Genomic DNA, 14,404 nt, shown 5'->3' on the forward strand with positions numbered 1-14,404 from the left:
CATTTTCTGTTTTGTTTTGGTTTTTGTGTGCCTTCAAACACAATTTTGCAATTGCAGTTCTGGGGTAAAAGATCAGCTGTTGAAATACACCCTGGTGTCCTGCACGGGTCTGGTGTGAATGGAGGGAGAGCAGCTCACATCCTGCTGAGTGCAACTGGCAAAAATAGCCCAGAAATCAGAGTATGGGGTTTGTGGGAGCATTTTGGAAGGAGCAGGAGCACAGAGCACTCTCCTCTGCCTCCCAGGCACTGCTCACTGGTTGGGCTGCAGCTGCCAGCCCAGGGAGGAAAGACTCACAGTGTATCAGACACTCTGGCTTAGATTTAGGCTGAGATTTACCTCCCTCCCCTGCAGGATTTCAGTGAAGCAGCTCCCATCCCACAGCTTTGGACTAATGAGCAGAATGACAGTTACTGTTTGCTGAAGAAATATTTGGGGTTTGCTTGAATGTGTTTCTGCATCATTCTGGATTCTTTCATGTATTTCTGTGTTCCCTGTGTCAGGCTTTAATGTAGCAGAACAGAGATTTCTGTGGGTATGGGCTCTAACGTTCTGGTAATTTGATTAGAGTGCATGCCATGGATTGCAGGAACTATTGTATTCAGAGGTCAGAGTTGTGTCCACACCAATGAGAGGAGTTTTACACCACATGTCTGATTTGCTTCTCCTTTTCACCTGTCTCAGGAGACAAATGATTCATCACATAGTGCTGAAATATCTTCATCTCCTGATTTGGGCCAAGGTTTAAGAGTGGCTACCCAAAAGTTCCTTTTTAAGCTGAGGAGAAAGATCTGTGATGAATGTTTCTTCTCCAGTTCTTCTCTCCTGCAGTTTATTACAAGAGTATTTGTGTAATTAGGGGGCCCAGTAGTAATGTTGTTAAAATACAAGTGGGCACATTTATTGTTTCCTCCAAAAGGAAACAACCAGTCTCTAGCAGTTCTGGTTTTTCCCTGCCTCAACTGAACATTTACTGTTTTATGTAGCTAGCAGATTGAGGCTAAACTTACTTCTTCCCCCCACCCCTTTTATTTCTTTTTGTTAAAAAGAAAAGAAAAAAATCCCCTCCATACTCTCAACAAATGCTGGATTTTTTTAAGGATATGGTCAGAAAGGAGAACTTAAACTCAGCAGGATGTTTATAGTGCCACACAAGCTTCAGGAAAAGTGATGTGCAGTACTCTTTATTAACATCTAAAAAGTCCCTGTGGGGTTATAATGACTGCAGAGTAATAAACAAATAAAAGTAGCAAGATTAAATTGTTCAGAATATTTTTAGTGATGGAAGAAGCAATAAGTTTTAACCTTGAGAACCAAGGGAAGAGCAGCTTGTGGGCAGAGCAAACACAATTAGGAATGGATTCCTCTTAGTGGTGACTGGTTATCATTCATGGCATTACAGATAATTGTCTTAGGTAAATAAACTGTTAAAATATGGATACAAAAGAACAGTACTCAAATGTAAGCACCAGAATCCGGAATTTCTGAATTACAGTAGTTTTTAAACTTCCATTTAAATGACAGACCTGAGTTTGCTTTCCCTTGTGGTGCCAAAGGACTCACTGCAGTCAATGGATGTTCCAGGTACCAACACTGGGAAATCAGTGTCTATCCCCAGTCCTCACCCAGGAAGAAACTCTTCTCTCCATCAGAATTAAAACTCCCAACTACTGTTTCTGCATTATTTTATGAGCATTTTTTAGTACTTCTCCCAGAGCTCTTCTGGTCTCTTTTTAAAGTTTGACAGCCACTGAGCTGTGGGAATTGGTAAAATTTACAATTGGTAAAGCCAAGGCAGCTCCAGCAGTGCCAAGGCAAGGCAGGGCTTGGCCCAGGGGCTGCAGTGGCAGAGCCAAAGCCCAGGCTGATTTACAGCCCCCAGGCTGGGCACAGGGCTCAGTGCCAGCCCTGCACGGTGCCAGGGCTGCTGACTTCACCCCTGGGGCCAGCGGGAGGAGGATTTTGGGGTGACATCAGTGGGGCTGTGCAGAGGTGTGATTCAGCCCAGCATCACTCAGCCTGGGACACCCAGAGGAAACTCTGTGCTCATTTGAAAGGCACTTGTGCTCAGCAGGGAAAACCTTCCAGAGCGATGCTCTGCTCGATTATCAGCTCATCCCCCTGCACCAGCTCCTGCTCGCTTTAATTATTGCTCAGGGGGATGCTGCCTTCCCTCTCCCCTCCTTTTCCCTGTGGTTTTTTTAAATTTATTTTTTAAAAGGAAGGTAGCTTTTAAGAGCTTGCCATGAAGATCTAAGTTAAGGGATTTTCTCTACTACAAAGCCTGCATAGTTTCCCAGGCCAGGTGGACTCGATAGCACTGACTGCATGCTGAAAAATCTCATCCCCACCCTTCAGGCACTTTAATTGTAAGCCTTTCCAGATACACTGGATAAACACTGTCAAAATGAACCTGAAAGGGTTGTTGTTGTTGGTTTAGCCCTTAAATAATTATGAGTTTGTCTGTCTAATTACAACATAATCTTGTTTAAACTTGGATGGTTATTTGCAGTATCTCTTAAATGAGGTGGAAGCAGAAACGCTGGGGGAAAAAAAAAAAAAAAGAAAAGAAAATTCACAGTTCTTTCACTTTAAAAGAAGGAAAATAGAGTTTTTACTCCTGTAAAATTTAATTCAACCTGACAACAAAAGGCTTTAACTTGGAAGTTACTGTGGTAGGATAAAGATGATAAAGAATAGTGTGGAACCTCTGAGATGCAACAGAAACTTAATCCCCCACGGATAATATTTTTCAAACAGTTTAGAAATAGTTTAAGGTAATTTATGGGAAGACTTGAGTGACAAAGCACATTACTTGAAGTGCCTTTCCTTCACTAGGCACTTTCTAAATTCTTTCTCTTTCATTTCTTAACTCTCAGGAGACTTTTAAATCCAGTGAACCAAAACAACACTTTGTTTGTTTGGTATAGCACGGGGCTGGCACAGATGGCAGACACTGCACCTGTTCCAATAAACTGGGGAAATGGAGAGATAAACCATAGCACTCATTAAGGGGAACCTACTGAAACATGAACAATTTGTATTTTGAATATCTTCCAGGAATAAAAGGAGAAATACATAAACAGACTTTGTTTTTAGCATTATCAGTTTAAAATAAACTCTGTTTAAAGGGAGCTTCACATTTGGTTTATGTACAAAGGCAGACACACCACTAAAGAAACTATGATAATGCTTGATTTTCTTTAAGAAAGGCAAAGATTTTATCTAGTTGCTCTTAGTCTTCTGAAGAAAAATTACCTGTTGGCAGTTTAGCCAGAATCAGTTAATTCCCCTGTTCCTTAGCTGTGGCAGCTTTTTTTGCTTTTGCATTTTCTCATGTTGAGTAATATCACATTCTTACAATCTAGCTCAGAAGGATCAAAACAACAACATAAACTAAAGTCCACCTGCTCATCTATTAATAAATAACTAAAATTATTGGGGGTGGGGTGGGGGGGGAATTGTTTAGATCGTTAGCAACAAAGTTCCCTGCAAAACAGCTTTTTTCTAGGCACCAGGAATATGCTATATAATATCTGACAGATTATTTTAAAGTCCTAAATAAGAAGAAACATTAAGTAACAGTTCCTCAAAGGATAAACTTCTTCAAACATTTGCCTTGATCATCAGAGCTTGTGCTGTTCAACATGTCATACATCTCCCTCAATTTCTCTCTCTCACACATTCAGCATTAAATACAAAATGTCATGAAAATTCCTAAGTATCATTTAATGTTGGCAGCCCTGCACTGTAAAGCCATTTATATAAAACTGTGGTTGGCAGCTCTCACTCTTCCATGGGAACAAATTAACATTGGCATTCCAAACACAGGAAAGTAAGGAAATTAGAAACACAGTTTATATTTGGCCAGTGCTTTGAAATACTGTACCATGCTACTGATGTCAATTAATGAAAAGCAGAATTTTGTGGAGAGGGTCTGGTTTTCAAACACATTAATACACGTTAAACATGTTTGCACAGGAACTGGATTGTAAGCATCTTGGTTCCAAAACAAAAAAGCAATTACACTAAAACTTGTAGTCTCAAAGTTGCCATTAATTCAATCCACTCAGTCTGGATCACTGAAGGATTTTCACTGACTCTGAGATGTAGATGATACAAATGTCTAAAAGAAGGGATAAGGCACACTGTGGTGGGGATTACACCCATGATGGCTTCTCTGTTAGCTGCTGTAAATCAGGTATATTTGTGTATAAATAATGGAATTGTAGAACATATACCCAAATAAAGAGGGGGCTCAGCAAACTTTGGGGTCCTCATCAATAAAACAAAGATTTCCAAAAGAGCTTTTTGAATTAGAATCGCTTCAATCTTTGCTACCTGCAACCTTTTTTGTAGCAAAGGATTTTACTGACAAAATCTTCAACACCAAAAAAATCTAGATGGCAGTTTATCTCCTGGCACAATTCCACCAACTTCAGTGGAATTACTCCAGCACGGAATTTGGCCCCACAGCCTTTACAAGGCGCTGTTTATTTGTACTATGATTCAGATATTTTGATACCAGGAATCTTTCAGCACTGAAGTTTCTCCATATGAAATATGTCTTGTATTAAGAAATATCAGTTTCACATTTTTGTCAAACATTATTTGCTGAATTCTGTTTGTTGCAAGGATGGGAATTCAGCTGTAGTTCAACAACACGGATCAGGCTAATAATGATAAGCAGTGACTAATAGGAGCTGGTTCATGTTTTGATTGTTTGCAGCAAAGGAAACTTCCCTCAGAAACAATTTCAAGATTAGGAGAGAAAACTCTCTGAAGCTCTAGCAGAAACTACTGCATGCTCATTATTTCAACACAGGGGCACTTCTTTGGCCCAATTCTGCTCTCAGTGGTGCTCGTGTAAATCAAGAGGGAGTTTATGGGAATTACTTTGGACGTAGAGTTGTATAAATGAGACCACAGGGCCAGCTTCAGTAGAAATTTGACAATTTACACCAATGAAGACCTAGCCAAGAATTTTCTCTTGGGTTTCCATTTTTCCAAACTTAAGCATGTGCAGAACTTTATCCATGTGATTAGTCCTTGTGTGTAGTCTCGTTTATTTCGAACAGTTGTGAAGGGAAAATCTTCATCCTGAAACTAATTTAAACAGCTCTCTCATTTCTTTAGAAGTTCCTTCCATTTAGAGAAGAAATAAGCATATATAAAATAACATATTTTATTTATATATAGTAATGATATGTATTTTTGATATATATATGTAGTTAATTCATAAAAGTGCTTTGATGTAAGCCCTAGAGAGGAGGACTGGAAAGGCTTTAAAGTATCATGGTCTCTTAAAGGTGTATATCAACAGGTAGTCCCTTTATCTGGCTTGCTATCAAAATTTGCTTACTTGTGCTCAAACAACTTCATCCATCAATGCAACTTCTCACTGGTATTCATCCAGTTAGGACAATTTAGAGGCATAAAACTAAATGTGTTATCATTTTAACCACAAATTAACAGTTTCCATATAAATATTAGCATTTCCTCACTTGGTTCAAGGATAGCAGCCCTAATGGCACTAACCGTATATTTGATTTAAACTAATTAAAAACAGGGGCTCTTGCAATTTAATATATTGATTTTACCAGTGGGACTTAAATCTTTTATAATAAGTGTACACAGCTGCAGCACTCACCCACCACCACTCTCAGCCCTAATCCCTGCATTCCTCCTGACAATAACATGACAGGATCCACACATCCCAGTATTAGCCTTAACCCCAGTGACACTGCCAGAATGTATTAAACTAAAACATCACAGTGTCCTATTTAAAAGGAGCCTGTCAACGGCTCTGACTGGGCTTTAATAGTTATAATCTTTTTTTTAATTAATGTTTCCAACCACTTGTGTAACCTTCTCTCACACGTCTCTCCCCGCCGACCCGAAAATGTGTTTCAGGCTTATTTCCAGGGAATGTAGTGCCTGGATTCGTGCTGCCTGTGCAGAGGCCATTAAAGCTGCTTTGCAGGGGGAGTGCTGGGACACACACACACCCAGGGACACAGGCATGGCACAACTGGGGGCACTGGGAGCAGCTCCTGCACGCTCCACTGGTGCCCAGCTCCTGTTACTGGCATCACAAGACCTGGCCATCAAGGCTTGTCTCCTTCAAAGCCCTTTAAGAGCTGCTGTGTTTTGGCTTCTAAACTGCAGCTCACAGAGGGGGATCCACCCCCCACCCCCCAGAACAGCCTGTGTGGGAACAGAGGAAAGACCCTGCTCTGGGATAAATCTGCTGTGTGCAAGCGGATGGGGGCAATTTCCAGGTCCCTTTTCCTTGTGTAAGGACATCTGTCCTTGGCTGCTCCTTTCTCTGCTACCAGCACATGCCAGAGGTAAATAGTTCCTGTCCTGCCCTGCTGTTTTACACCTGGAAATTAGAAAATTAATTAAGTTCTCTCTGGGGTGGGTCTGTACATTCAAAGAATGGGTGCTGGTCACGCAGCTTTACTGGGCTGTGAGTTTCTGCCTTAGCCATTGCTACACCACCAAGTGCTGCACATATCCACACTGCCCAAAACAATTATGGGATGTACCTGTTCAGGCTTGAGAGCTTTTAACAGCATTAGGTGGAAGGGAAGAGAAAGCCAAGGGCTTGGCCTAATGTATGGACAAACCATGTGATCGGGACCAGGCATCCAGGGCTAACTTTTAATCTGCTTTGTTTCAAGTGGGAAATATGTGAAGATCAAATAAGTTCAAATCCAGGTCAAATATCCTTGAAAATGTTTGATTTATACAAGCAGGAAAATGAGGTTTAAAAGAAGTGATTATGAAAGGGTTACTAAAAACACAGCTGTACTCGTACTCTTATATCTGAGGCTCTCCAAAGAAAAACTGTGTGACATCTATATTAACCTTTGGCTGTACACCAATGAAGGCCTGTAGTGAGCTGGAATGCAAGGCAGCCCCTTCCAAATTTTAACACAAGCCAGGTTACAGCTGCAAATGCCTGCAGCCCGTGCTCACTTTATAAAGTATTCCCCGAAGGAAATTTTTTAACTGTTATAGAATCTTTTTCTAATACCCTACAGTGTTAAAGCCTGTTATTAAAGGGCAAAGAGATGGTTCTGTATGCCAAACACTTGTCAACAAAAAGGACAGCCAGATGGTATGAAATAAAAGGAAACTTGGGGGCTCTTCAGCTTCTTGATTTATATTAACAAAAGCCACTTTCAAGTGCTCCTTCCAAGAATGACTAATTCCCCCCCCATTCCTTTTTGCCAGGATTAAACAATGTTGCTCATTTTATAATCAACCACCAGACAAATTAACAAATTGTGCATCACTTGTGCCGACTCTTTCAAAAATATTCTAAGCAAGTCTGTTTACCCAGGCAAGTTTACCAGCATAAGGACAACCCAATTATTTTTAGAAGAGAAGGTCCAAGTCATCTAGAGGATGTTTACTCCTTAGCTGCTGTTTATAAACTTGAAATTTACGTGTGCAGAAAATGCTTTGCATTTTTCCAGTTCCTAAAATGGATCCATTTGTAAACTGTATTGGACAGGATCTGAAATTAAATTCCAAATGCTAAAATTACAGTAATAAATTTTACAAAATTAGCCAGTAATTAACTGGCTAACTTAGTCAGACCACTGTGGCTAAATTCTCTTTTAATTTACATATAACTTCATTCTTGACACAACTCCATTCCCCATTCATCTTAGCACAGGTGTAAGCTACGACAAAATGTTGCCTGTAAATTAACTGGTTATAAATCTAAATCTAATTAGTTGTCAGGATTTTACAGTAAGTTAAACTTTGCTTATTACAAAGCTCCCTAAAACGGAGCACCTGTATTCTGGTTCCTCCCTACCAATGCCCAGCATAAATTCTCTGGGCTAAAAACACAAAGTATCTCCATAGAAATCAAAGTGTGTGGGGTTTGTTGTTGGGTTTTTTACTACGTAGCCCAGTAAATCCTGCAATGTAGTTTTTTTAGAAAATATTATTCCCTCTAAAGTTGTACAACTAGATGGATGAAGATTATGACTAAGGCAAAAAAAGTGCTTTTGTAGGAAGCCTGTAATTGACGTTTTTTATTGACTGAAATTTCAAAGCATTATTTCTTTACTCGCTTTTACTTCCTCCATGCTAAAATGAAACTTTATTATGCTGTGACACTTCCTCATTGTGATGGCTCTGGTATAGTAATAAAAGCCTACCTGTGAAATGCAATGCTCACAGAGTATCTCTTACAAAAGTAGGACACAGTTTACTACAGTCTGCATTTAGGAATTCAGCTCTGCTTTAAAAGGGATCATTGTAGAAAGTCTCCAAAAAAAATCAGTTCTACAATAGATCTTCTAATTTTCCCTGAATGTCATAGAAAACTGTATGTCTCAAAGCAGGTGTTGTGTTTGATTATATATGGAGTGAGTGGCTGCTCTAATTCATTAAAACCTCCATAAACAAGCCAGCCTTTGTCCCATAAAGATGAAAGAGCAATGACTATAATGGGATGAAAGGTGTGCACAGCGATGAAGAAAGCTATTATAGATCTGTGTCCTTTTTAAACTCGTCCTGGCATGCACTGTTGACAAGGGAACAAAACAGCACAGATAAACCTCCAAAATGTGCCCTGCTGCTCCTAATTCCACCTGTCCTTAAAACTACTGGGTTTTGCTTGTGCTCTTACTACCCCCTGACCCTGCTGACAGCAATGGGATAAAATAATCATTTAGGATTTTGCATAAAGAACGCTCTTGGATTTCTAAGCTGACAACAAACCCTGGCAGGTTGAAATGAATGAACATATCCACTGCAGTCCTCCAAGTGCATCAGGATGTTGGTTATCAGGGGTTATGGTTTATTCAGGTGAAACCTGCTCCATACAAAGCTCTCACATAGACACAGACATATCCTAAATGTAACTTATTTCACATGTATGGATCAATTTCACCCCTTTGTATAAAAATCATCAATGGCCCAAACATCAGTTCTTTCTTACAATTCTGACATGAGCTGACAAGGAGACTCTTCCTTGCATGGGCAGTGTGGGACGGGAGTGCTGCAGTTTCACTGATGATTCAGTAAATTACTACACCTGAGGAGCAGAGCTAAGCTCCCTCCCATTATGTACTTACATGTTTCATAAGGTTCTTTCCTCTCTACTGAAATGGAAAGCGAAGAGTGAATTTTGCTATTGTTATTTCAACATCTTTTGTCTTCTGTTCAGGGCTCTCCTTGCACTCCATGTAGGACATGAGAACCACGGAGAACAGTGTTAGCAAGGTCACCCTTATCTTTAAAGTCAAATATTTGACTGCCATTGGTACTTTTGACTGCTCAAATATTTGATTTTAAATGTATCAATGCTCATCGGCTTAAGTATCCAGCAGTGACTAGACAAACACTGTAATTCCAAATGGAAAGCACCAGCCCTCATAGAGCACAGCCCCCAGGCCAGATGTAATTCCCAGCTTCCCACTGGGAAGCTTATGGCAGTTAATAAGGAGGTGCAGCTCATGCAAGCTGGAGCTCTCCCACAGCGTCCCGTGGCTCCTTATCATGCAAGAATTGTGCCGGGATGGCTCCCGTGTCCAATAATTATTAACGTGTGTCACAGAGCCTTTACAGCTGCTGATCTTTTCAAGTTAGTTAAAGTGCTGGGATTACAGAGGTGGTGGTTCAGGTGGTGATTTAATCCTTGCTGCCTCTGAAGTTCCAGACAGTGGAAGTGTCCGGAACAGTGACATCCATAAAGGTGTCAATGGATTTATTGGAGGTGGGGGTCTGTAATTCCTGTCAGGTTTTGTGTCAGAGGTGTGCTCCTCTTGCACTTGGCGTTTCCCTTTGTTTGGGATAAAGTCTGAGCTGATCTTGTTTTGGAAATACAATTCAGGTTCTGCCTTGAACTTGCAGGCACCCAATCTGTACGTGTGTGGTTTAAGAGCCGCACACGATGAGGTCTAAAAAGGGATAGAGCCAGCCAGGTCTATAATTATATATTTAAAATAGAATGTGCACCCTGACAATGTTTTACTCAAATCCGGCCAAGTCAGTCCACACGGGTGTGCAATCTACAGCGAGCAAATAGAAATCAGATTGGGCCGTGGCATCCAATTAGAGAGGCCTAGCGAGGCGCACACAGAGCGTGCCAGCTCTCGTATCGTTTGCATAAACCCATCCACATGTGCTTGTGAAAAGAGGCGAGTTAGCGGCAGAAACTGGGGTCAACAGGAAAAGCTGCAGGAGTAAATAAGGATTTACTGTGGAATCCCTCCCAAGCCATTAGGAAAACATGTGCGAGCAGCTCAGCCCCTCCGGCCGAGGGAGCGGCGCTGGGATGCACAGGGAGCCGTCCCAGCCATCCATCCCCGCAGCCCCGCGGCTCCGCATCCCGCACGGGCAGCAGCGTGTGCGGGACCCGGGAGCTGTGCGGGACCCGGGAGCTGTGCGGGACCCGGGAGCTGTGCGGGACTCGGGAATTGTGCGGGACCCGGGAGCTGTGAGGGACCCGGGAGCTGTGAGGGACCCGGGAATTGTGCGGGACCCGGGAATTGTGCGGGACCCGGCAATTGTGCGGGACCCGGGAATTGTGCGGGACTCGGGAACTGTGCGGGACCCGGGAGCTGTGAGGGACTCGGGAATTGTGTGGGACCCGGGAATTGTGCGGGACCCGGGAATTGTGCGGGACCCGGGAGCTGTGAGGGACTCGGGAATTGTGCGGGACTCGGGAGCCGTGCGGGACCCGGGAGCTGTGCGGGACCCGGGAGCTGTGCGGGACCCGGGAGCTGTGCGGGACTCGGGAATTGTGCGGGACCCGGGAGCTGTGCGGGATCCGGGAGCTGTGCGGGACCCGGGAATTGTGCGGGACCCGGGAGCTGTGCGGGACCCGGGAGCTGTGAGGGACTCGGGAGCTGTGAGGGACCCGGGAGCTGTGAGGGACCCGGGAATTGTGCGGGACTCGGGAACTGTGAGGGACCCGGGAGCTGTGCGGGACCCGGGAGCTGTGAGGGACTCGGGAGCTGTGAGGGACCCGGGAGCTGTGAGGGACCCGGGAATTGTGCGGGACTCGGGAACTGTGAGGGACCCGGCAATTGTGCGGGACCTGGGAATTGTGCGGGACCCGGGAGCTGTGAGGGACCCGGGAATTCTGCGGGACCTGGGAATTGTGCGGGACCCGGGAGCTGTGCGGGATCCGGGAGCTGTGCGGGACCCGGGAATTGTGCGGGACCCGGGAGCTGTGTGGGACCCGGGAATTGTGCGGGACCCGGGAATTGTGCGGGACCCGGGAGCTGTGAGGGACCCGGGAGCTGTGAGGGACCCGGGAGCTGTGCGGGACCCGGGAATTGTGCGGGACCCGGGAGCTGTGAGGGACTCGGGAATTGTGCGGGACCCGGGAGCTGTGAGGGACTCGGGAGCTGTGCGGGACCCGGGAGCTGTGTGGGACCCGGGAATTGTGCGGGACTCGGGAACTGTGCGGGACCCGGCAATTGTGCGGGACCTGGGAATTGTGCGGGACCCGGGAATTGTGCGGGACCTGGGAATTGTGCGGGACCCGGCAATTGTGCGGGACCTGGGAATTGTGCGGGACCCGGGAGCTGTGCGGGACCCGGGAATTGTGCGGGACCTGGGAATTGTGCGGGACCCGGGAGCCGTGCGGGACCCGGGCCGTGCTCTGCCTGCCTCTCGTGCCTTCCTTGGCGTTGTGGGATGCGGAGCAGACCTGCCAATCGTCCTGTTTAACTCCTACCTGCAAATCCCATTTCTGACGTGCGGTAACTATCAAAGGGAGAAGACGACAAAGCGCTCGGTGTGTCGGTGTGTGCGGAGCGTGGGGAGAGCTCGTGCTGTCCAAATGCTGTGATGGGATGTCAGAGCCCTCTGCCCCCATCGATTGCCACTCAATTACCTTCCGGGGTCCGCTACCTGTCCTTCCTCGCCCAGGTGGGCTGTCACTCACCTGACCCGCCGGGAAACAGCTCCCAGCCGGGGCCACCTGCGCCACCAGCCCCTGTCCTCCCGTCGGTGGCCGGGTCCCCGCTCCAGCCGCCCCTCGGTACGGTTCCCTGCCCGGTCACCCCGGCCCCAGCCCCGCCGAGACCGGCACTCACCCAAGTTGACGAAGCTCATGACCATGTCAGCCTCGGTGAGGAAGTTGCTGTCCTGCAGGCTGGCCAGAGGCGGCCCCTGGGTGCTGAAGATGGGCTTGTAGGGGTAAGAGAAGCCCTCGCCATCCTCCCCGGCGGCCCCCGCCGCCCCCTCCTCCACGGACATGGCATTGTAGAGGTCCAGCATGAACATGGGGGCCGAGTTGTGCTTGCCGTGGAGGTGCGGCCGCGGGCGGTGCGGCAGGCCGAGGATGGAGAGGATCTCCCGCTGCATCTCGCGGCGCTCGGGGCCGCGCAGCCGCCGGTGGATGAAGCTGGAGTGCACCTCGTTGTCCACCGTGAAGTCGGCGAGCACGCAGCGCAGCCAGAGGGCGGGCGCGGCGGCGCCCAGCACCAGCAGCCAGGAGGCGGGCTGCCCGCGCCCCGCCACCGGCATCGCGGCGCGGCGGCGGCTGCGGGGCGGCGCGGGGGGCGCGGGGCTGCCCCGCCGCGGGACGCGCCCCGCCGCCGGCATGCGCGGCGGGCGGACGGACGGGCGGACGGGCGGGCGGGCGGACGGACGGACGGACGGACTCTCAGCCCCCGCGGAGGCGCCGCAGCCCGCTCATGGCCCGAGGAGGCGGCGGCGATGCGGGGGCTGCTCAGCGGCGCCGGCCCATGGACCCGAGGCGCTTCCCGTGCGGCGGCGGTCCCGCACGGAGCGGTGTGAGCGGCGCGGCGCGGCTCGGCGCGGCTCCGAGCGGCGGGGAGCGGCGGGAGGGTGTCTCTGGTGGGAGGAGCAGGCACAGCTAAAGCCAAGCGCTCTCTCTCCAAACCGCTCGGGAGAGAGAAAATCCCTGGAACTGCCTCGAGGAGGGACGTCTGCTCAGGTTGCTTTTCAGGATGTTTGTGGAGGCTGCGGGCTCGGCGAGAGGCTGAGCCGGTCCCGAGCGCCTAAATTACCGCGAACGTCATTAAGGAGAAGACACCCAGGGAGGGAGGGCGGTTTATGTACAAGGAAGGGGCCCAAACTCCCACAGACTTTATAGATGCGAGTGCATCGGCTGTCTGCACAAGTACGGGTACACGCTTTTTTTTTTTCCCTGCCTATTCTTTTTTTTTTTTTTTTTTTTTTTTAAAGAAATACAGATTAGAAGAGACTGTCCGTGACAAAACCAACTCCATTAAATAATTGAAAACGTGACGATTGTATATTCACGTACATAGACACGTAAATGTGTCTGTGCATAGAGCCCCGGGTCACTTTTTCCAGCTGGCAGTGGGGAGACTTAATGGAGAAGCATTAGAAACCCAAAGGAGATATTCTCTAAGAATGGTGAAACCAGGAACATTTACTTGAAATGAAACCATCAACCTATGCACACGGGTGGTTTATGCCATTCCATTACCCTACACCCTTGCCTTCCCATTTCCTTCTGCTCCATTTTCGGGATATGCCTTGAAATGGATTGTCAGCCTCCCAATGCAGTGACTTTTTAAACTCAGTGAGTGCGACATGCACAGTAATGGAGCCCCAGTGCCAATTAGCCCAGATAAATGTCTGCTACAACAGTAATTAATAATAATAATAATCATTATATCAGATAACACATGTAAAGGAATGCTCCCAAATCTCACTTGGAAAGAAGGGGAAGCCAGGATGGTCTATTTGGGTCACTAAATCCAGCCTGAGGTAACCTCAGAAACCATACATATATACATTAAGTTTATGTTGACATTAATTCCTTGGGCAAAGGAGGAAGAAGAAGGTGATGGATAAAGGAGGTCAACTCTTTTGGAAACCAATATTTAGCACTTCTTTTACTTTTTACATTTCAAATCTTGGCGTGAACAGCAGGTAGCCAGTCAAAAGACTGCATGGGAATCATGATGAATGACTTAATGTGTTTGTGTGCATGCATGTGCCCTTCTTAATAACAGGGAAACTGAGGCATCACATAGAAATGACTCATGGCACGATTGAAGTAGTGGTGGAACCAGCATTAGACCCTCAGCTCAGACCTAACACATGCTTAGGAATGGCTCAAGCTCTGGGAGGATGGAGGGGGCAGAGAAATTGTGGAGCTGCAGCCACCTTAGACAGCATGAGAGCACTTCCTACCCTCACTGGAGCTGATGGGGCTGCTCAAAAATCCCCCCTGTAGCTGCCTTCCCCGTGCTCCCACTGACAGGGACACCCAAGCAGTTGAATTTTGGCTGCTGTTAAGATCAAACTCTCCAGCATCTTTTGTACTTCCTGAGGAGCAGCACTAACCTGCTCCTCACCACGCATATATTTGCCTAAATTTCTTCCTTGCCGAGGGTGTGGTTTCTAGATCAATTTAAGCTGA

General features: G+C 46.6%; 1 protein-coding gene across 2 annotated transcripts in view; it reads right to left on the minus strand.

Annotated features, from left to right (window-relative positions):
• BMP7 (bone morphogenetic protein 7) overlaps nt 1–13,117 on the minus strand; it is a 43,661-nt gene extending 30,544 nt beyond the window's left edge. The window contains exon 1 of one of the 2 annotated variants that reach the window (XM_056507560.1): nt 12,078–13,117. In XM_056507560.1, the coding sequence (XP_056363535.1) occupies nt 12,078–12,588 (511 nt within the window). In that variant the 5' untranslated portion in view covers nt 12,589–13,117. The remainder of the gene's footprint in view (nt 1–12,077) is intronic. The other variant, XM_056507559.1, reaches the window with a different exon arrangement.
• Between the last annotated feature and the right edge of the window lie 1,287 nt (nt 13,118–14,404).

This window comes from Oenanthe melanoleuca, chromosome 20 (assembly GCF_029582105.1).
Source record: "Oenanthe melanoleuca isolate GR-GAL-2019-014 chromosome 20, OMel1.0, whole genome shotgun sequence".
In the NCBI taxonomy this organism is placed as follows: Eukaryota; Metazoa; Chordata; class Aves; order Passeriformes; family Muscicapidae; genus Oenanthe; species Oenanthe melanoleuca.